Here is a 23,652-nt window from a genome sequence, read left to right on the forward strand (position 1 = left end):
ACATCAAGATGGCCCTAATGAGTGAGCTGTGGTGGATCCCTGAAGAATGGAGTGTAAGGAGGTCTGGCAGAAAAGACTGTGAAAGTGTGTTAACTCAAGTCAATGTACCATAATTCCCCAAATATAGGACACATCTGTGTATTGGAAACAATTTTAATTTGGGGGGTCAAATTCTGGTATTTTCTATGTTACCACGTAAAGCACGCATCGACAGTTTGTCGACAATTTAACAACTATAGCAAAACAGAATAAATCTCATCTTTGTAAATTCTTCATATTTTCTTGTGTTCTTATCCGTAAGTTAAAGATTTGCTGTGTGTTATGTGTTTTTCAGATTTCCCACATTGTGAGTGGCCAGTGAACGCCTTGCCAGTGATATATTGAACACACCCGAAGCAGTTTTTTTTAGTTTTCCTCGCGACGAGGTTTGAGGTTTTTTTGTTTTTTTTTTTGCCATGAATACCCGAAGTTGCACACCATCCATGGACATGACTTTTACGTGATTTTCTCCATTTTACTAAGAATCCGGTGTGAACAAAAACTGGACTCAGATGTTGATTCGGTTTGCTTGCTTCTTTTAACTAAGAACATGGATGATATAAAAATGCACATCTGTCCGTCAAAACTCAGTTTATGTGGCTGATCAGTCTTCCTCGAATGGTTTCGAGAACCAAAATACAATTTTTAGGTTACTGTTTTTAGGGTGCACCCATAATTTTGCCATTCATTTTTGAGAAAAAAAAGTATGTCTTTTATTTGCTGGAATTACAGTAATTGTTATAGTACTCAGTTACCAAAGAGTCTCAAAGAGCTTCACAGGCCCACCGTTGACAATGATTTGTGATGTTTCTTCTGGAATAAAAACACTTTGGGTAGAGATCACAGAAAGCTTTTAATATGAAATGTTCTAGCTTTTGCAACTCCTTGTCCTAAAAAAATAAATAAATCAAACGTCAGTTAAAAAATTAAATAACGTGAGATGTTTCTCCAAATTGTTCAGACAATTACTTTGGCGATTTTTAAAGGTTTAGTCTTCATATACAACGTATGTTTGAAAAGTTTTAACCATCGTGTATATCAGATCTTTACGGAGTCTGTTAAGAAAACAATGTTCATAAATCTTTTGTCTCTATTAGATTTTTTGACGCTTGAAATTATTCATACACCCCTTGTATTTTGTTTTCACCTGGAAGACATTCTTCGTCTATTGGCTGCTGCTGCTTTACGGGCATAGAAGAAGAAAAATGAACACTAGGAAAAGGTCTTCTTTTCAAAGCAGTGTAAGCTAGAAGAAAACACATCTGAGTTGTGTTTAGTTTTGTAAATTTTTTTAAATAATTATAATAGGTCATATAAAAGCTCATTTTCCACCTTCGCAACGTTAAAGAGGATCCGGCTTGTTCAAGTTCGTTGGAGAGCGCAACAGTGCCTCCTCATGGATGGAAGAGGAATGGGTCTTTAAAGACATCTGAATATCCAAATTGGTAAGTGTGTGTGTGAATATCTTGCTACAGGCTGAAGTTTGTCTCAAGTTGAAACTGTTGTAATTGCTATCGACATACGAACGCACACCTACAAATCACTAGCGGAATTGAACAATTACAAATGGTAAGCATAATAAACACATACACATGTGAAAAAATGTGATTATTCCATATATTTTCGAATCTGAAAAATACTGTAAATATCGTTAATATGTTAGTGGATCTGAAACTCACCTGAGAAAATTGTGAGTATATTTGTGGATTTGAAAAACACGTGAACATTGCATATATATATTTTAGTGAAGAATTTTGACATAGAGGTTGACTTTGAACGGATCTGATATTTAGAGATTAGCAGAAATTGTTTTCTTAACATTTGGGTGCAACACTGACTTATTTAGATTTTTTTCCCCCCCTTTCCTTTCCTTTCCCTTTTTTTTTATTTTACAAACTGAGTTAAATGTAGATGCATTTTTGGTTCTGTTATCATAAGTGGGGTCATACATGTGCAGCCCACCCACTTTGTTGAAAAAACACCAGTGGCTGAAACATCCCGTCGTTTAATACCTACTTAAAACATACAGAGGCTCATATATTATCCCACATGATTCCCATAAAATGTTAAATATTTTTTCCCTCCAACCATTAGTAGTGCATCACTGTTAACCCATGCAAACAATACTTGCAAACTATTGTGACATTCATTGTATATAATGAAATCTTAATATGGTGCATATTTAAGTGAAAGGTTAGCAACATAAAGGGCAAATGGATTGCCACTGCAATGAATTTTAAGCAGCTATTGATTTTTACACTACAGGCCGCCTCTTTTCTTGAATGATAATTTTGAAATGACACAACCACATCTTAAAGCACTCTGATACAACAGACTATCAGATATTCCATATTGTTTTGGATGGGAACTCACTCTTCCCCCACCAGTGGGAATACTAATAAGGAAGCACTCTCCAAAAGTCAATTAAAAGAGAAATTTAAGACATGTGCTTTGAAATATGTGATAAGCAATTTAAAGCTGCACATGTGATGAAGTTTTAGTGTCCTAATATTAAAGTGTATTTATAATCATGACTAGAATAGCACACAGTAGAGCAAATGAAGGCATGGTTGACAAAACTGGCAGATGGCATTGTGGCAAGCGGCCATTTCTCCAATCAGCAGCGTGCACCCTGACCACAACGAGCCAGTGGATAGCAATGAATGGGTATCTCTGTTCTGCTAATCTAGAACAACATTCATTCCTGTTACTCCCTAAAAGGAAACATATAATATGTCAACATAAATAGTGATCTTATTTCAGTACTTTTATCTGTCAATCCATTTTCTAGGTTGTTTATCCTCATATAGATTGCAGGTGATCTGAAGTCTACTCGCTGAGGTGTGTAGTGCTTTAATTGTAATTCAAATGCCTGAAGGAAAGAATAAATCCATCCAACAAAAGTGAAAGAAAATGTATCAAGTTGTCTATGTTTTATGGCAGTCATAACACTTATAAACAAGGGAAATGGAGTGTAACTCTTCTCAGCAAATCGCATGTTTTATTTCGAGCAATTTAGCATGTTCGTGTGTGCATGTCAAGCAAGGGGAAGAAAGTTTAATATAAACAAACCATGTGGAGCTTTAAAATGAGATAAAAGGAAAGGAGGTTAGGTTAAGCCTGGTTAGCTTTAAATGCTTAAAATTTAAATTGCCAAGATAGTAATATATTTTACATAAAAATCATATGTGCCGCTACTTGATATTTTATGTTTTGGGCTCTTAAGGATGCCTTGTTCAAAAGCATTTTAATCATATTGAAAATATATATAAAATTGGTCAACAGTCATCTAGCAAATGCATATTTATTTTAATTTGAATGTCATTTGGTGACAGCAAAATATTTGGATTTAACTATAGTATACATTATCACGTTTCTAACCCCATCTTTCTAACCCCAACGAGTAAAAGGTTGTTGTGGCTTCAATAGAAATCACACTGCTGGTTTGAATTCAAGAGAAAGATGAAGCAAACGTCACATGCATTTATTTTAATGACACAATCAACCCCATTATAGGACCCTCTATCTTTGTAAATGTGTGTTTAAAGTACATGTAGTGTCATTTTAGTGACAACACACTGAATTATAATGCATGCTATACACTATATGATGTGCTGGGTTTTGAAGTGAATACCCATGATGCAGGCTATATGAAGAAACAGAAGGCAGCTTGAGTAGAAATAAGTGTCATTCTGGCAGATTTGAAACAACAAGCAAACTTTTCACCCATCACTTTAAAAGCACACAGGTATTCAAGATAGGACTGAACATGGATTTGTGTATGAATATGCAAAACTGTTTAAAGTGTGGATAGTTATTCAGAGTGAACTTGATTTAGTGGAGCTATAAAATCGTACTGCATGCCGTTGACTACATTACGACTTGATAACGTTCAGTTTTAATCCAAAACTCCCGTTTTGGCCTATAGCTGTACAACTACTGCAATTGGGAAAAAAAAAAAAAAAAAAAAAGTTTGGACTTTAGTCGAAAGCACCGTGGTTCTGAATTTCTTCAGGTATATTAAAACAGTTTATTATGTGTGTGTGTGTTTGTGTGCGTGCGTGTGCATGCGTGTGTGCGCGCCAACGTGTCAGTTAAAATAATAAAAATCGAGAGTCAGTGCATTGTGTGTAAAAGTGTCACTTTACATCTTTTAACTTTCACTCCAGAACGTTTATTGTAGGCTGTGATGCAAAATGACAAATTAAAATAACACATTTAAAAACATTAAGCGTTTCCTGCACTTGTTTTCAAATGTAATCCTACCGGTCTCTTTTTGTGCCTCCGCGCGTGCGCGTCCGTAAGCGCGTCTCTCGGAAACAAAAGTCCTTAAAACATGTTTGAGAAGTGCGTATGACACAACATCTGGGTATTGAACCACTGTATGTATACTTCATGACTTGAATATTTATTTTCTTTTAACTTTTAATTGAAGAATCCTTATCTTGGCCGTTAGTTTTACCCCCAAATAAATAACTAAAAGGCTATTGTGGGTTCACTAAACCTCAGTGGCTCGCGTGGTTTGGAAACAAACGTTTAATGCACTTGTTTAAAAACGTATTCATGATAGGAGCGTTTTGTGTGTGTTCGCTTCTAAAGCCCTTTTTTTTTTGCACTGTCCCCAAGCTCCACCCCCTCGCGCACCGTGTGACAACAACAAGTCATCCAGCGAGCCGAGCTTCACTTTTCAGCTCATTTTCCTGCTGTCATTCCTCCTCCTATCTTTGATCATTGTCCTGCCCCCCTCCTCCTCCACCACCTCCTCCTCCTCTCTACCCCCATCACGCACTACTCACGCGTCTCTCCTTCTTGTTCTTCTTCTTCTTTTTTGGCGCCCCAACTTCCACGCAACTTATCCGAGGAGCTCGAAATAGGAAAAGAAAAAAAAAACAAAACACCCGCGCAACTCCAGTGGATTCTTTTATTCGGCAAGGCTGGCTCGCACACTTTGAACTTGGGCGACTCTTCCGTAACCCCCCCTCCCCTGCAAGCGCTGTAAGGTGACCATGGCCGCCGTCCCGGCTGCTCTCCTCCCGCCGACTTCCCTGGTCCCTCCGCCGCCTCCGCCGCCTCCTCCTCCTCCTCCGCCCCCGGCCGCGATCTCCGGCGGCGCCGGCATCAGCGCGTCCCCGCCGTCGGCCACCTCCTCCCCGTCGCCGTCCTCCTCCTCTTCGCTGCCTCCTCTGCCGGCCGCCGTGGGAGCCGCGCAGGCGCTCTTCCGCTCCGAGCTGCTGGCCGCCGGCAGCCCGGCGGGCATCCCCGGAGCAGGCAAGCCCGTCTACTCCACGCCGTCGCCCGTGGAGAACATCCCGCAGAACAACGAGTGCAAGATGGTGGAGCTGCGCGGGGCTAAGGTGGCCTCGTTCACCGTGGACGGCTGCGAGCTCATCTGCCTACCGCAGGCGTTCGACCTGTTCCTCAAGCACCTGGTGGGGGGCCTGCACACCGTCTACACCAAGCTCAAGAGGCTGGAGATCACGCCGGTGGTGTGCAACGTGGAGCAGGTCCGAATCCTCCGCGGGCTCGGCGCCATCCAGCCCGGCGTCAACCGATGCAAGCTCATCTCCAGGAAAGACTTCGAGACGCTCTACAACGACTGTACCAACGCCAGGTAAGTGAAAGCAGTTGAGGGAGAGAGAGGGGCGGGGAGGGGTCGACTGTGGTCCGCGCACGGGATTCTGCTTCGGTGCTACTTTTGCTACTGTGGCCGCAAAAGTTAGTTGGCAGCTTACTTAAAGTTTTTTGACCCATGGGGTCAGTCAGAAAAAAGTTGAGATCAAAGTTACGTTGTAACAAGGTCACGTCCTGGATGAATTAAACTGCACTTAATACTTTACTCTGATTCTAATCCGCCAATGAGAATTTAAATTTACTTGAATATTTATTCATTTTGTTCAACACACTAATTAGAACTAAAGCAGTCACAGGAAAGCAAGGGGAGCAGTCAGAGATAAAAGGGGCACACAAACAGTGCCTAGGATTTTGGGACAGTGATTTGCTCAATGGCACGTCGAGCTTTCAACGCTGCCATTTATAAACTTTGTCCCCAGCGGGACTTTAAATGTGACAATTCAATTTACTGAATGAGCCTCCTTTTCCTCAAATTAGCAATCAGAATATTTTATGCATGTATTGAGGTACACTATTTTTTTTTCTTCCAGAGACACTAAATTTTCACATCCAATGTAAAAAAAAAATACAAATATATTTTTTTATTGACTGCCGTTCCACTCCATAATTATAATCACAAATGTACCAAGTAGACAGGAATTATGATGGGAGATTAACGAGCCTCAATTAAACAGCCTCCATTTGTAGAAAACTCAACGACACATATTCATCGACATACTCACGTACACACACAGGCGAGGGAATTAATACATCACTCAATTTTAGCAACCTAAATATTTTGGAATCTTCATATGTTTTAATACGGCATGATTAAAAGGCCTGGATCGATGCTTGATTATTTCTGTCTCCCTCTCACACACACGCTGGTCAGACTGACCGTCTCACCTGTCACTGTGATTGATTCTGTATTGATCCCCTCCTAACAGTATCCACGGAGACGAGCGGGGAATGCAAATATGATGGGAACGTGGCGGAATAGTCATAACCACTTACTCACTTAGTCAGCTAAAAAGATGTAAACTACTTGAACCACTCATTGCCACATTTGCGCATTTTATATCAGTGAATGAAAACATTGTTTGATAGTGCATTTGTTTTGATAGGATATAGTAAAGTTGGATGGCCTTTTTTAATCATATTCCATACGTACTAAATGTATTGAAAATCATGACAGTCAGAGATGTTTTTTTATGTGCATATGTGGTCAGATGTTTCGACCGGCTTCGTCTTTGAGAATTCTGCATATAGATGCCATGCTTTTCAATAGATGGCTGCAATATGCAGTCACTAACATTTGGCAGAAAGCCCTATGGCATATGTTGTGGTCATCTATCGTCATACATTTATAGTTTAAATTAGGCCTTCATAGCTATTTCTGTATACGCTCCCTGGGGCCTTTGGTTGCCAAGGTTTTCCCCTCCTGTACACTTATTAGATATTACTGAACAATGAAAGCAAAAATGGGTAAATCTTGACACATATGTCATCCACTTCCTGTGTGGTGACATAGCAGAACTCCTCTTCATGTCAATGGCTAGGTGCGCATTTGCCCGTGTCGTTTTGGTGGATTGGTGGGAGGGTTAAAGGATAATGCAGTGCCTCGCGCCGCTTTAATGACGCTAAAGTGCCGAGCTATTACGGGGCACACGGACACAGCGCTGTAATTGTCTGTGAAAGCCGCCAGGTCCTGCGGGTCGGTGCCGGGCTCCAAATCAATCAGTCAAGAAGAGGCCTGCCCGCCCCGGTGTCCGTCCACCCGCTCGTCCCATTTGGAGAATTACATCACGTGCGAGAGGCATCTGCTGGATAAAAGGCTTCTGTTGCTTACAATGATTTTATTTGCCGGGGATGTGTGTGCGTGTGTGGGTGTGTTAGTATGTGATTGAACGGTCGCTGACAAGACGGTCAGTTTGTGTAAACAGGCTGCCCGCCCCCATCCCCTTTTTTTCCCACCCGTCAGATTAAAAAAAAAAAAAAAAAAAAAAGTATCCTCTGGAAATGGTCTCGCTCCACCATGATTCCTGCTCTTCTTTATTGACGCAACAATGAGGTGAATAATACTTGTGTATGGTGTACAATGGGGTGGGCACTATTTCACATGCGGCTATTAAGCCCCCCTTCGTTCACCCCCGCTTGTCTATTGTGCTTAAACAACACTGCTCAACATTGTGCCATCACTGGTTGTTGCCTCTTAGAAATCGTTTGGATTTACTCAACTCACGATGCTGACCCTGTTGCAGCTTTTGTGGACATTGTGGCCAATGAAAAAAAAAATAATGGTAATAGCCATCTTTTACAATTTAAGATATGAACAAGGTGTTTGTAAAAAAAAAAAAAAAAAGACAGTTAAAACATGTAAGTGTACGTGCTCTTCTTTGGACTGCGACGTTTAATTTTGTGTTCGGGTTTGCAGAGAAGCTAATGAATTGCTTTCTGTTGACAGACAAGGCAGCATGAGTTAAAAAAAAAAAGAGGTACCCTATGTCAATAAACTCTCAATATGGTAAATAAATGCTGCACACTAAGTATCCCCCTGGGAAAAACCTGTTGGCTGTTCCATGAAGGTTGCCAAAATGTGTTGAGTTAAAATCCATTACCACAGCAAAAAAATCTGTCAACCTTTGATGCAGTTAAAAGAAAATACAAACACGTTGGTTAACAATATAGGAATCAATATTAGTGATAATATTTTTATGTCAAACACATACTTCATTTTATGGTGTTTTGGCCTGAGCCTAACCTATAAAACCAAAAGACCATGTATATATTAAAACAATGATTTTGTATATTTTAATACAGATGAATTTATTGTTTTTTGGTGCCAAAATACTGGGAAAAGTGTCTTGAAAAAATTAATTGTATTAAATAGCAGTTGCAACATTATGGCTGATACCACTAGGTGGCGCTTGCAGAGAAAATAGGCATCAGCTAGTAGTTGATGTTTAAGGTGTACCAAGAAATATTTGGGGGGGTAGTAATTGTATTACAATTGGAAGCCTACGTTCGTAGCCACCGTGTGAACAGATATGGTTTGGTTTAAAAATTAACTCTTTTTTTGGCTTTGACAGAGGGCAATTTTGTTTATTTTTTGTGGTGACTTAGATGTGGTTTTCCATCATGTGCCTTTGAGGTACACTGTGTTTTTGTACTTTGTAATTATTGTTAATCTTTCGGAATATAGCCATTGTTGACCCCTTGATTTTCTTAAGGGTTCTCCTGTGCTGCCTCTCCTTTCCTGACCACACACACACGCACACACGCACACACACACACACACACACACACACACACACACACACACACACACACACACAGATCTAGGTTCAGTAATCTCCCTTACATTACGAGCGGCCCTCCAGGAGCCCCTCTGTTCCAGCTACTTGTTTTCCTTTTCATTTTCCCCGCGGTGGGATGGAAAAAGGTTCTTATTGCCGTGTGACACTTGAACTCTCTGAAAGGTTATTATAACATAGGAGGAGGTGGCGGTGGGGTGGCGAGCTGTTTGGCGGGCCGAAAGATATCGCATATCTCTCATTGGTCTGCTGTTGCTGAGAAAGGCACAGCAATGTTGCAGTTAATTGACAATCATGATCCCGCCTCACTCACCCTGAAGGTTAAGCACCCCAGACACCGTCATGCAACTAGGGAAGGAAGATCCACTTAAATAGACCGAGAGTCAACTGTGATGTTGTGAGTTTATTCACAGAAAAGCAAAATTATGATTTTTATAGGTGCAGCTTTATTTCTGTGAATATCTTAAATTAATATTTTCTTCTAATGCTGAACTTTTCTTTTTTTTTTTCCTTTGGGATTTTTTCAAAATTCAATTAATTTTTATTATAATTAAATAATCCTATAAAATTATCTTTCTTTTTTATATAATTTCACAGGAATACAAAATAACTCTTAACATATTCTTCTTTTAAATATTTGCTTCGAATATACCGCCACAATCTTATCTGCAATTATTTACATTACTGTCATATTTAGGGTTCCTCATCTTATGACAATTTATGACAATTACTTGCAATTTCACAGTTTTTTGGTAAAAATACATTTCAATACATTTTTCCCTATAATTATGTTTTTGTCTTATACTGTTTTAAAACTGAGAGCTTGGATACTGATGTATATGACAAGTTACCTGTTTGATACTTCTGAAAGAACCAATTCTCTAAAAAAGCCTAAATGATGTTATTAGTACTTTTTTATTGAATTAAAGACAGCCATGTTCAGTCAATTGGAGGTCAGTGATTATGGAGGAAAACATAAAATTGAAATAAGCTTATTATTATGAACCTTAAATGATCACTTCTATGACATTGTTAGGAAATCACAAATTCCTATTACTGATGAAGAATTATTACAACAGGTCTCCGGGCTAATCAAATGGACCTTGGTGGCAGACCTGTGGGTCTGTGTTGGTGACCCCTGATCTAACGGATCAGATGAAACCTGTCAAGGGTTGCCAGCCCTTCAAAAATGCACTTTTTTCACTCAACCTTTTCAACAAATGCACCTTTTTGACACTTATTTCCCCACAGCGCTTTGAGACAGGTGGGACCCCCATTTCATGTTAAAACGGTTGTCCTCATATTGTTAAGACATGTTTCTCATAGTATGGCTTTGTTTTTTTGTTAAACTAATTTTTTCCAGAAAACTTTCTTTTCAAAAATGTCAATGTTTTCATAATGTTACAACTCTCTCTCCTAATATAAGTGTTAGTTTTTCCACGCATTTTTTAGACTGATTTAGCGAGGATGCGCAACAACACATTTTAATAATAGCAACAAACCACTTTAAAAGAGACCCATTTCAAATCAGATATATAATATTACAAACATTAAAGGAGATGTTTTTTCACTTTTTTACACCCCCTTTGAACAAAAGCACATCATTGGCAGCGTTTTCCAAGCAGCCCGTCACCCTGGCTCGTTTGTGCACCTTTCAAGCATGTTTAAGCTTACACACACGCGTACACACATCTGGAAGTGACGGTAATTATTTTGCACAGCGCTCAGTGTGATCTGCACCCTCTACCACCAACCAACCCCCCTGCCCCACCTCCTTTTTCCCTTTCCACTGTGGAGCTCTCTTAAATATATTTGTTTTCTTACAAGGCGCCAATGTGTTTACACGTACTCAGGGGAGATTTGTGGATTCCGTTCAAATGTTTCTACCCGGTTAGAGTGGGTGCTGAGATACCCGTCACTCGGCAACCGCATCCAAGAGGGAGCCCGGGCGATAATAACTTCAAAAACAAGAGTGACAGATGCCTGATTAGACAGGGTAGGGATGGGGGTGGGGGAGGAGGGGGGGGGGGGGGGGGCGATAATGGTAGACAATGCTGTTTCAAATCAAAATCTAACCGTGCACTTCCTTGAAAGTCAAATTGCAGTTTTATTGTTTGGGACTGTTTAAAAAAGATTGGGATGTATTTATCTTCCCTAATCCTTCAGTAGATTTTTGCTAAATTTGATTAGGTACAGTACAGTACATGTGCTCAAGTCAACTGTGCAGGTGGCAGATGGCAGCAAGGTGCGCCGTCCCCCTCACCCCATCCTACATTCCCCTTGCAAATAGTCTCCTTGAAAAATCAGAAGAGCTTTATTAACTTGACATTCATCCAGTTGGAACAAGTGCAAGATAACCTCCTCCCTCCCAAAATCCCAGCATTGTTTTGAGTGAAGGGACCGTAGAGTTGACTTGTTAAGAGAGGCTTTGTTTGCCGTCGTCTTAACGACGTTTGTGTCTTTGGGGGCTATTTGCATGGCTAAGACGTAGAATTGCTTCATTTGCCTTCTCCAGATCCCACTCTTATTTGTATCCAAAGTCAGATACATTAAAAGACAAAAAAGACTACCACAAGGAGCTTTAAGTGTTACCAAGAGAAAATGTGGTTTTAAAAATGATAACTATATTTTTCAGGACTTTATTCTTGTAAACATTTCAGTTTGACTGTCTTAATATTATTGTTTTTTTTGTTTTTTTTTTACATTGATACAGCTTGCAAATCTGCACCTTTTCCCTTCACATTGTAAAACAACTTTTTTTTTTTTTTTGCTCAAAAAAGTTACCGTTGTTTTAATCAGATCTGTGGTAGGAACAAAATCCGGTCCAGGACTTGCTGCTGACACAGATCGGTCACAGCACAGGAATCATCCCAAAATTCCCAATGGCCACCATGACCCTGGTTTCATTGCTCCAATTTCATGCTCATATTAATTTATGTGGTGCAAATTTTACTATACATTTTATTTAATCACAAATGCATTTCAAGTTCATTCTGGCAAAAATATTTGTTATTCCTAAGATTTCATCATTTTTTTCTTAATTGTATGAAACTATCCTTACGCTCCATAAGTTCTAACATTCTCATGTTACGAATTCTCTATATGGTGTAGTAAAATTAGGGCTACAGCGAATTGTTTTCATTGATAATTCATCCATCCATTTTCTATTGCCGCTTATTCTCAGGGGTCGCAGGCTTGCTTGTGCCTATCCAGCTGACTTCAGGCAGTTTCATTGATTCATCTTTCTTTCTTTTTCACTAATCAATAAATCTAATTTAAAAAAATATATATTCATATGCCTTCATTTAACAATGACCTGACACCATTCAAACAGACTGCATAAACTCTATGAGCAGAAATTGATTTTTACTCAGTTACCAGTTTGGTTAGAAACATCAGGAAATAGGCAAACATCTTGGTCATTGATTGTTCTAATTAAAAGCAAATGTTTTGCTTAGATTTAACGGAGCCCACTTTTGTGACAGAAATTGGATATTTACTACCAGTTGTCAAGCTAAATTTTTGAGCAATTGGACAGTTTGAAATGACAACATGTCTCTAAACTAGATGATTTGAAAAAATAAGATGATTTGATAATCAATTGATTAATAGACTGTCACAATTGAGACAAAGCATAAGATGATTTATTTGATGATTTATTTATTGATTATTTATAGTCAATGAATCACATATAAATCACAAAAGTTTCAAATCAAGTCCCTCCTCATCACCATCTTCCTCTCCACGATGCGTTTAGCGAGCGTGGCGTGAGTCTTCTATGTGAGGACACTAAATGCTCCTGACAAGTTGGAGGCTGTGGATGAGATTTCCTGATTGGAGGAAAGGGAAGAGGAACATGAGCCCTGGGTCGGCACAGTCTAATATGGTCACATGGAGAAATTGATTTTCCTCTGAATTTAATTAATTTTTCATATAGCCTTAAGCTGGAGTTAAAAAAAAAAAAAAAAACGTATTTTCCCTTTTTGGAAAAGTATTGCCTAATCATATTAATGCTTTTTTTTTGCCCTAAGGATGAAAAGATAATTGTACAAATGCATTTGGAAATATGTATCACTGAGTATTTATGATTAAATTATGCAAATAAGCTGCTTCCCATCCTTGGCGGGGCCCAGATTGTCTAATTAGGATTGATATGGCGAAGAGATGTTGGGGAGTCTGAATACAAGCATGTCCAAAAGAGCAGAAAATTGAAAATGACAAGGATGGAATCCTTAAAAAGTGTCTCGTTTGCTCTCACACTACACCCCCTTCCTCTTTTCTGTCTAATTCAGCGTGGCCGTATCAGGAGTTAATTTTCTTCGGCTTCATTTCTCGTCTGAGTTGACAGGAAAAGGAATCCATCAGGGAGGCCATCTCAGATGGGATTCCACAAATTTCCTCCACTTGTTTTCTTTTTTTCTTTCTTTCACGGCGGCTATCAGGGATGAATCTTCTCCTGCACAAACACACATATGTTGTTCCTCAAGAGTTGCTTTCTTCAGCTCTCTACTCCAAACAAGCAACTCAGCTTTAATAATGTCAGCTTATTACAGCAAGAATGACTTGGAAGATTTTGAGATTTGAAGCAGCTGCTCCTCAGGATCATACAAATATAGTTTAGGACATTTGACTATACAAAATGCAGAACCTAACTCAATTTTAGTGTTTGGATTTAATGAGGAAAAGTAAAAGCCATAAGTCTAACATGCACAGCAGTTGTTGGTGTGACCTGTACCTTTATGACATGGTCATGACATGGTCTTGAGCGGCTTCAGTATCTTTTCACCACACTATTACTTCAGTGTTAGTATTTTCTCCATGTTGATGCCATCACCTTGGACTCTATATATATATATATATATATATATATATATATATATATATATATATATATGTGCATACAGTATATGTATATAATTACACATATTGAGCTGTCAAAGGTGTTGTTTGTGTGCGTTTCTATGTACTGCAGGGTAATGGATCCCATCTTGTTAGGTTTTCATGCAAAAATAGAGCCCTCACTGCAACTAGTAACAACTGAAAAACAAAGTGAATCTATTTAAAGAGTGTACCTGAATGAAATGCCATACAACATAAAAACAGTCAGCAACATGATATGATTTTGTTAAATATCACCTTTAAGGTCTGCTATGTCTTCTACCTGCGTTGAAGAGTGGAATCTGTTATTTTGAAAAAAAAAAAAAAAAAGACCTGATTGTTATCTAATCTTTACCTGGCGCTAGCTGAGAAAAGCCCCCAGAGCTAATGACACTCGAGACTCGTGGCTCATTCTTCACACTGCTTCAAAAGCTTTCGCCCTCAGTCAATACCTTGTGATGACCAACCAAAGAAAAATGACCTTAACTCTGTTTGACGGGAAGTCTGAAGCAGACAAACACTCGATGCAGTCACTATGTGTAATGTGGCTGTGCGTGTGTGTGCGTGTGTTGTGATGGATTAAATCTCACGTATCCGAGTTGAGTCAGCAGATGAGACACTGTTTGAATTTTCAACATAAGGCATTGCATTGTTTTAGGTTTTAATGAGAAGAGCACCCATGGTATTAAAACCTTTGAGGGAATAACTTTGGAATGTGGACCGACTTTAGGGCATCACTGCATGGACAGAAACTTTTTGTTGTGGGACTAAGATCAGCAATAGTCTAATAAAGTTTGTAAAGTAGGCTGTATTACTTGGGGGTAAATTAATAAAATATTCCCCTATTAAAATAGCACTTGTTCTCACTCATATTTTCACTTATCTCTCCAAATAAGAAGAACCATGTGCTTGCTTCAAACTGCTCATTTATCACTCCCACTTGATTGTCAATCTACTCTAAAACTTACACATAAAAGAACAATCACAAATTGTATATTCACCCAATACCTAAATGCTGTAACAAACCAAAAGTTTTGATTTTTCATGCTAACCTATGCTATCAAAAGATTGCGTAAATGTTACAATAATTAAAACCTTCAAGCAATTGTTGCCAAACACATATGGAGCAGCAACACAAAAAACAACACTCGATATAATTTACAGGTAATGGCATGGTGGCGGGGAAATTTGGGCTATTTCCCGAATGGCTGATCCGATCTTATTCATTTGCAAAATTATTATTTATTCCATTGCAAAACTATGAAAATAACATAAATTGCACCATGTAAACACATTAACATTAAATTGTAAAAATAAAATAAATATTTTGAAATCAGAGAAAAACTGTTTTCTAAAATCACTAAAGGAAAAATATTTTAAAGATATTAAATTGAATAGTTTATAATGTCGAGTAACATAAATAAATAAATAAATACATACATACATACATACATATTTTTAATGTTCACATTTTTCATTTAATGAAAACATTTGTTTCCACAATCCAGTCCTTCTATTTTTTTAAAATACTTTAAAATTGGCAAAAAACAAAACTAAACAAACAAACAAATAAAAAAAAACTTCATGTAAAAAGTTATAGCTGAAATCAGAGGTGAAAAAATATTGGAGGTTTTATTTTTTTATCTCATCCAGTCCTCCTTACAGGCACATATTCTCTTGCTGAAACAATAATTATTTCTGGAGTATAGTGTACTGTATAGTTGGCAGCCTTCTCTGCCTCTCTTACTCTTAATTCCTCTGTATCTGTTCCAGTAGACGCCATGTATGTTTTGGCACAACCTGGTACTACACTGACGGACCATCCTGTGTGGAGTGAAAACCTATTAAACGAACAATCACTTAAAAATGCACTGCACTTATGATTAACCAAATTAGAGGAAAAACACTTTGGCTAAACGATTGATTATTCCAGATCACCACATTACACTCCAAACTCAACCATAACAACTCTGTGTAAATGACAGCGATGCTAACAGTACTATAGGTGGAACTCATCTTCTTTGAATGAAAGGCGTGCCTCAGTACTTTGTCATGCATTATAGCAGTAGACTTCTGGTGTAGCATCAAAGCACATTAAGTTCACAGAGGTCTGCCCCTCGCAATCCCATTGGCCCAACAACACCTCGGTTTGACGCAGCGCTTGTCTCAGAGGACATCACCTGTCACTTTTTAAGAGGAAGGTAATAATAGCCAGGCGCCGTAGCAAAGTGGCGGCGCGGGCGATTTTGAGGAAACGTCAGGGAGATGCTGACATTTGAGTCGGCGTGGGGGACAAACAAGAGCGGTGTGGCCAATAAAACGACTCCCATGGTTAATCCGGCTGAACAGAAGACGCGAAGTGCAGAAAGAAGGCTCGGAGTGTCGTTGTTGGATGAAGATGCGTTGACCCGCTGTTATTGATAGCCAACTCATAACCTTCGCAGGTGTCAAGGAGCAACTGCGCTTTGGGACGATTGTGGACGACTGCCAGGAGTGCAGCAAAAAGTCGGCTCAATTCTCGTGAAAGTGGTGACTGTTTGAAGCAACAACTTAGAAGAAAGTGAAAGTGACCCTAAAATACATCTTCTTTAACCATTTTGGTTCTACATGAACGTAAGAAAATTGTCAACCTTAATCACTTACTTTCTGCGGTCTATAAAACTGATGTACCAGCAAGGACACCGGGCAAATTAAATCATCCGCAAGTGTTTTAATTTTCCATCGCAAGCCAATTCTTTCAGCTACCACTTATTTGTGCTAACACCAGCTCTGTTTACGATCACATTATAGAATATGTATTGTCAGTGGTGCACATAACTTTTTTGTGGGTTACTCAAATGAGTACTAGGACATAGTATTTGGTACACACCCTTTCAGTCGTTTTCAAAGTACTTCGGAATGTCGCTTTCACATCGGCAGCGCACAGCCAGCCTGCATCCTTGAAACATTTTGTAACTCTATCAGATATGGTTTGCATAGTCCAAGCTGCTTCAGTAAACAAACAAATATCCTCAGAATAGGAACACATGAGACATGCGTGCTTGCCTTTATCAAAGGCAAGAAGAAAACAATTAGATCGAGCTGGTGTTGTTCCTGTATTTTGTTTTGTCCCCTAGAAAGAGGGACAATTAGCTATTGATTCTCGATTAGCTTATTTGTTAGCCATAAGTCACGCTACTTCTAAGTGCTTGTTTCATACTTGTCAAATAAAGGATGACTGAAAGTTTTCAACCCTGTATCAAATGCACCGGTTTTGTCAGCTAGCTGTGGACATGAGTGGTAAATCTTGCACCAAATTTTTGATTTTTGTAGTGTCACTGCGCCACCAAGCTGCCGTTGTTGACAATATTTGTTAAAAAATTGGATTAATTGTGATTGCTTATGGAAAATGTTGCACTTACAGTATTTAGTTAAAAATTTGGTGGCTCGGTGTAGCAGTGGTACGCATGTCCACCTCACAATTCAGTGACCCAAGTTCAAATCCACCTCGCTCCCGCCTTTTTGTGGGGAGTTTGCATGTTCTCCAGGAGCCCGTGTGGGTCCTCTTTGGGCACCCCAGCTTCTTCCCACACTCCAAAAACATGCATGGCAGGTGTATTGGGGACTTTAAATTAAATTGTCCTTAGGTGTGATTGGGTGCATGAATGGTTGCATGTCTCTGTGTGCTCTGCAATTGGCTACCAACTGGTTCAGAGTGTCTCCCGTCAACTACCGGACGTTTGCTGGGATAGGCAGCAGCAAGCCTGGGTTCGTTGTCAGGATAAGTGGCTATAGAAATAGAAACATTGTTAAAAACTTTAAATGCCATTATGTTTAATTCATCATCGATTCCTTTTCTGTACCACTTAAATGGTTTAAAAAGATCATTTTTAAAATGACCTATGTCAACCAATTACAATGGGTCATAATAGAGCATCTTTGCCAGTTTGTTTGAATCAAGTAATTTGAATACTTTTTTTTAATTTTTATTTTTTGAGGTTATGCATGATAGTTTTGAAATAAGATGACTGTTTTGGATTCATAGCTTGTAGCACATTTACAGGCAGCTTTTTGTTTGTTTGTTTGTTATCACAGGTAGGGCTTGCTTGGCCCGATTATTGTGCATTGTATGTTTTTTTTAGAAACAATTGTAACTTCTGACCAATTTTTTTAATGCTTTTCTCTACTCCCAGTGCAGAGCAAGATCTTAATGTAATGTCAATATTTTTTTCTTCCTAAATTTGTAATAGACCTGTGTTCCAATGCTTTAAGCCCTGTTTAAATTCAAACAGTTAAGTTCATCTCATCTCCAAATCAGCAAGACGTGTCCGCACGGCTGCTTTCAAGCCTGGAGCGACAGGAGAGTAACTTTTTGTGGTCACTCCATTGCGGTGAGGCAAATAATACGGCGCGACGCCTCCTCTATGGAAATAAACGCGGCTCATGGTAATAAATTGGCCCTGGGCTGGGACGACGCGTCCACATACATTAACCCCTGTGCGACTCACACATTTGCAGCGCGCGAGCGGTCGAGGTAGTGTGAAAGAAACAAGTGAGAGAAAGATAGATAGAGGGAGAGAGAGAGTTCACATGTGAACGGGCTTGTGTGAAAAGCAGGATGAATTGAGTCAAGCTGACATAGCATGCCAATACGCTTTGTCTCATTCCCAATGCTGTATTCATTTGTGGTGCTCACACATTTATTGCATGATTGACAATTATGAGAGGCTGACCTACTTCTTTGTATGGCTTTTCATCACTTGCCTCTGCTTTCTTTCTTATGTGCATTGTATACTGTGCTTGAGTATGTGTGGCGTTTAGTCTGAGGGATGGACTCTGTTTTGAAACTCGTTTTTCTCTTCATATAGTTAGTTTGGATAAAATCACATCATCTGTGTTGTGGAAAAAAAACATGTTACTCCATTAAGCAATGTGAGATATCCACGTGGATCACTGCAAAGTAGCTTTTTTTTCTACAAATGAAAAACGATAAAGGAAAAAGCTACTCTAGAATCTCAAAAATTAAACAATTTTCCTGACATTTTTCAAAAAGATTTTCTCCATGACACATTAGAGAAAAGAAATAAACCAGGTAAACGGTCAAAAATCCGCATTGCTTTGCCTGCCACTGTCTGCCATGACTACAAATAAATAAACTAAGATACACTATTGTGGTAAAAAATAAATGCAAACTTTTGAGGAACCACTGAATTACTGTTGATGAAAATTGTGTTGAAGTGATTGAATAATTGTCTTGGAATTGCATTTGAGTGCAGTGCATGCCAGCAACCAGCAGAGGCGCAGTTGATTCACCCATAACCACGTAGTTTTGCTGTCTAAGAAAAAATAAAGGATTATGATGCTGTCTTTGAGCATGACCTACAGCCACAAAGCTGTGCCTTTGAAATGTTTGTACTTTTGAGAAACTGATAAATTAATCATTAATTTTCCCTAGGGTCCCTAAAGGTTATTTGGTCAAATTCCAATCATTTTTGGGTCGGCTTGTGTTTAGTGTTCCTCTTTGTTTCCTTTAATGTGGTCACAGACACATATTTTTTATGTTTTGTTTTTTTTACACACACACACACACACACACACACACACACACACACGCACGCACGCACACACGCACACAAACACACACACACTATATATATATATATATATATATATATATATATATATATATATATATATATATATATATATATTTATATATATATATATATATATATATATATATATATATATATATATATATATATATATATACTGTATATATTCTTTATTTATTTTATTATATTATTATTATTTTTTTCATCTCTCTCACTGCTCGTCAGTGAAAGACTTAATTTAAATCTGCCATTGGCTCATTCCTTTATCATTTTATGGCTCATTCTACCTGTGTATTGTGCCCAGTCGGGCTTGGATCGCTTACGAGTGTCGAGGAGAGCAAGATACCTCCTGGGAACGCCGCTTGACTGGGCCCGGCAAATGATACAAGGCGGGCTTTAGCCGGGAGTTAATATCCTGCAAAATTGTCCCACACAGTCTTGGTGGCAGAACGCTGATGATTAAATGACACAAGCATATCAAAAACATTTTTTGCAGGCGAGTGGGTCTTAAGTATCTCCCAAGGTTACTGTCAGAAAAATAGAGTTGAAGTTGTGGTGGTCATAAATGGAAAATTGAGTGTGGAAATGCATGTACCTAATCGCTTACAATACATTTTAAATCCAATTTAATTATCAGTATTTTTGATGTCTAATGTCACACTGCAGGAAAGCTTTGACTTGTTAAGAAAATTTTAGGACACTCAATGACATTTTTGCTCATTCATTGTTTTCCCTTTGCCTCTTCCTGTACGCTAGATATTGTCATGTATTGTACATTATGTTTGGAAAGATAGATATTTTGCATCATATTGTTCATATTCTATGAGTTAGTTATTTGTACATTTCAATCAAGGATTGTTATTGTCACAGTTTATGGCATTCCCCCCCCCCCCCCCCCCCCATGAGTTTTTATTATGCTCATGTAAAAGAGTTACTCATTGACACAACAACAACAACAACAACAACAACATATTATTATTATTATTAATATTATTATTATTATTATTATTATTATTATTATTATTATTATTCCATTCCATCCATTCCTATAGCCACTTATCCTCACAAGGGTCGCAGGGCTGATAATGTCTATCCTAGTTGACTTCAGGCAGTAGGCAGGGGACGCCCTCAACTGGTTGCCAGTCAATTGCAGGGCACACAGAGACAAACAACCATAATGCCATAAATGGTACTTTAGGAAGAGTGAAAAAACCCAAAACAATCTTATGCAATTACCATCCCTATCAAGCAGTTTTTTTTTCCACTACACAGTATTACATCTCCAAGTACTGTACAAATAATTTCTTATGATCCTATACCTACTGTTTGAAAAACTGGATGAAATTGGATCATGAGTTCTTCTAACATTCCCACCCTAATTGTACATTTTTGTTCCATTGCACTATTTCAATTATCCTACAAAAGCTGTTTCAAGATCTCGTTTGTAATGTTGGTCAAATATTGGAATAGTCACACTGTAAACAATTTAAAATTACCCAATAATGGGTCAAAAGAGGACAAATACTTAGGTCAATTTCTGCCAACTCTCCAAGTTGCCCCCCCCCCCCCCCCCCATTATATATATATATATATATATATATATATATATATATATATATATATATATATATATATATATATATATATATATATATATATATATATATATATATATATATATTTATACATATTTTTTTGACCCATAAATGTGTTATTACTTGTAAAACTATTTGTAAAGTGCATATACATAGAGTTACTCTTCCACTGTCAATATTTTTTTCTAATATATGAATTATTTTGCTTTATTTGCGATGCTATATGTGTCATTGGAAAAGTACTGCAATATTGTATCATGAGTACTGTGCAATTTCTACTTCTGCTTGGTGTTGCGTGCCTCAAATCAGCAATTCCTTTTAAGGATGCCTGCTCATTGACCTTGCTTTGAAGTTAGTTTTAATGAAAATGGAGGTGATCAATTTCTTTTGCAAGAGCATGCCATGCTTTGTTTCAAAGCAGATGAAAGACGGCGTAATAAAAGCCAAAAGGTCCTTCTGTAGTTATCAAATGGCCTTTTTTTTCCTCTCTCCTCCTGCTGACCTTTCAAGAAGCCACGCTAGGAAGTGGAGACAATGCAAAGAAATACAGATCGCATTTCGGGACATCAAACCCTTCTTTGTGCAGTTTATTTGCTCTGGGAAGAAAAAAAAACGACCTGTCATTTGAACACAGGAACAATAAAAAGAATGAACCGCTCACATCAAACAAAGTTTATGTTAACGCAGTGGCGGATACAGTCCGTTTTTTGTTATTTCTTCCCTTATCTGATGCTCACAGCAGCGATGGAGTCCGTGCGAGCGTACTTGTGTTCATCCACCACTAAGCTCTCCAGTGTGTTTCAGCGTCTGTAAACATTCACTATTTGTGTTGACATCGACAGCTGTGCCATTTCCTGTTTCTGTTGTTGCGGGCTATATACAGTAGGTTGTTCAACAGGACAGAAGTTGTAGCAGGATCAAGACAAGCTGTGGAAAGTGACATAATCACAATTTCTGTACAGTTCAATCATAAAAAAATGGAAAAAATCAGGCATGCAAATATTGAACTGTGAAATCTATATTTAACTAGGAAATGAAGACCTGAACCAAAGCGTTTTGGAGAATTTTAACTCATCAAGCCTGGCATAAGGTGTGGTCTAATACACTGCATGGTCAAGCTAGACTAAGTTATGTAGTTTTGCAGACTTGTGTACTATGGCGCATTTAGGAAAACAAAACTAAACATTTTTTAGTGTTGAGGGCGTGAACACATCTGACGAATCGGTTCTTCTCATTCCCTTGAAGTGCCATGCACAAGAAGTGCGCTGATCCTTCTTGACATAGGAGAAGACACTTAACTTGCTTGAGTCCAACAGCAGGTCAAGGCATGCAAAGTACTGTACATCTATGAAGAACTGCATGCAGACCTCAACCGGGTGGCCATTTGAAGTTGGCCTGTGATCTGGGAAGGAGGCCTTCGGAGCCTGCCTTCCACCTGAATCGTATGTGTCTGGGTGACCTCATCACAAAAAAAAAAAAAAAAAAACGATGAAATGATCACTTTTAAAGTTAAATCGAGCAATTTATCTGTTTTGCCAGCCACTGCTTGTTACAGTAAAATCCATCCATCTCTCCATTTTCTTTAGCTGCGTATCCTCACTCGGGTTGCTGCAAATTGAGACTACACATCAGCAAATATGGTCATGCTGTATACCCCCTCAAGAAAGTGTGCAACTAAGGCATAGTCTACTCCAGGGGTCACCAACCTGGTGCCTGCGGGCACCAGGTATCCCCCCAAAGATCACTTTAGTAGCCTGCAAGCCTGTTAAGCAAATAGTTTACAAGAGATAGAGCATTGGTCGTTTTCTATGAATTATACAAACAATTAGACATGTATTACATTTACATTACATATTACATTTGATTTGCATATTTACTACAGTTGTTCCTTAATTATTGTGAAAAAACATTAAGATGATCGGTATCTTCACATAAACTTTGGCACATTAGTCAGTACCAAAGAAGTCTCAGCTCTCAGTTTCAAAAGGTTGGTGACTCCTGGTCTACACGTAGCTGGGGTTCTTGCAAATGGGTGATAAATGTCTGAGGTTTTTTACACATGACTGGGGGTGAGGACTATGCATTTAAATAAGCCTGGTTATGTGTAGACAAGGCCTAAATTCAAGCTGAATAACCAGTGCAAAAGTTAGAGTAGTGCCCTGAAATAACAATCTTGCTTAGTATTGAAACATACTTGCACATGCTCATTTGCATGACGCTAGCTAACGTTCGTCAAACACATCAGGCTCCCCATTTAGCCTCTCCCCACTGCTGAAAAAAGAAATATAGAGGAAAAACTGGATATTTAAAGGTGGAAATAGTTTAGTACAAAATTCCCTTAAGTGCTTGATGTATGTGTGTTTGTTATTGTCAGTGTGAGTGGTTGCTCATCTCTATGTGCCCTGCGGTTGGCTGTCAACCAGTTCAGGGTGTCCTCCGACTACTGCCCGCAGACAGCTAGGACAGGCCCCCAGCGCAAAATCAACCCTAGTGAGGATAGGTAGCTTTAGAAAATGGATTTATAGATGGATGGATGATTTTTAATAAATATGTTGGTGTATGATCCCAATATGTCCGTTATTAGCCGTCATTTAGAACCTAGACCTTGTGAGCCACTAGCCA

The 23,652-nt window shown here is 38.6% G+C and overlaps 1 protein-coding gene across 2 annotated transcripts in view; it reads left to right on the forward strand.

The window, feature by feature from the left end:
* The first annotated feature begins 4,748 nt into the window (after positions 1–4,748).
* The window catches only part of dachd (dachshund d), a 155,289-nt gene continuing 136,385 nt past the window's right edge, over positions 4,749–23,652 (forward strand). For both annotated transcript variants that reach the window (XM_088415727.1, XM_088415728.1), the window contains exon 1: positions 4,749–5,650. In XM_088415727.1, coding sequence (XP_088271853.1) covers positions 5,046–5,650 — 605 coding nt within the window. In that variant the 5' untranslated portion in view covers positions 4,749–5,045. The remainder of the gene's footprint in view (positions 5,651–23,652) is intronic.

Source organism: Hippichthys cyanospilos, chromosome 5 (assembly GCF_059441005.1).
Source record: "Hippichthys cyanospilos isolate Australia breed blue-spotted pipefish chromosome 5, RoL_Hcya_1.0, whole genome shotgun sequence".
NCBI classification, from domain to species: Eukaryota; Metazoa; Chordata; class Actinopteri; order Syngnathiformes; family Syngnathidae; genus Hippichthys; species Hippichthys cyanospilos.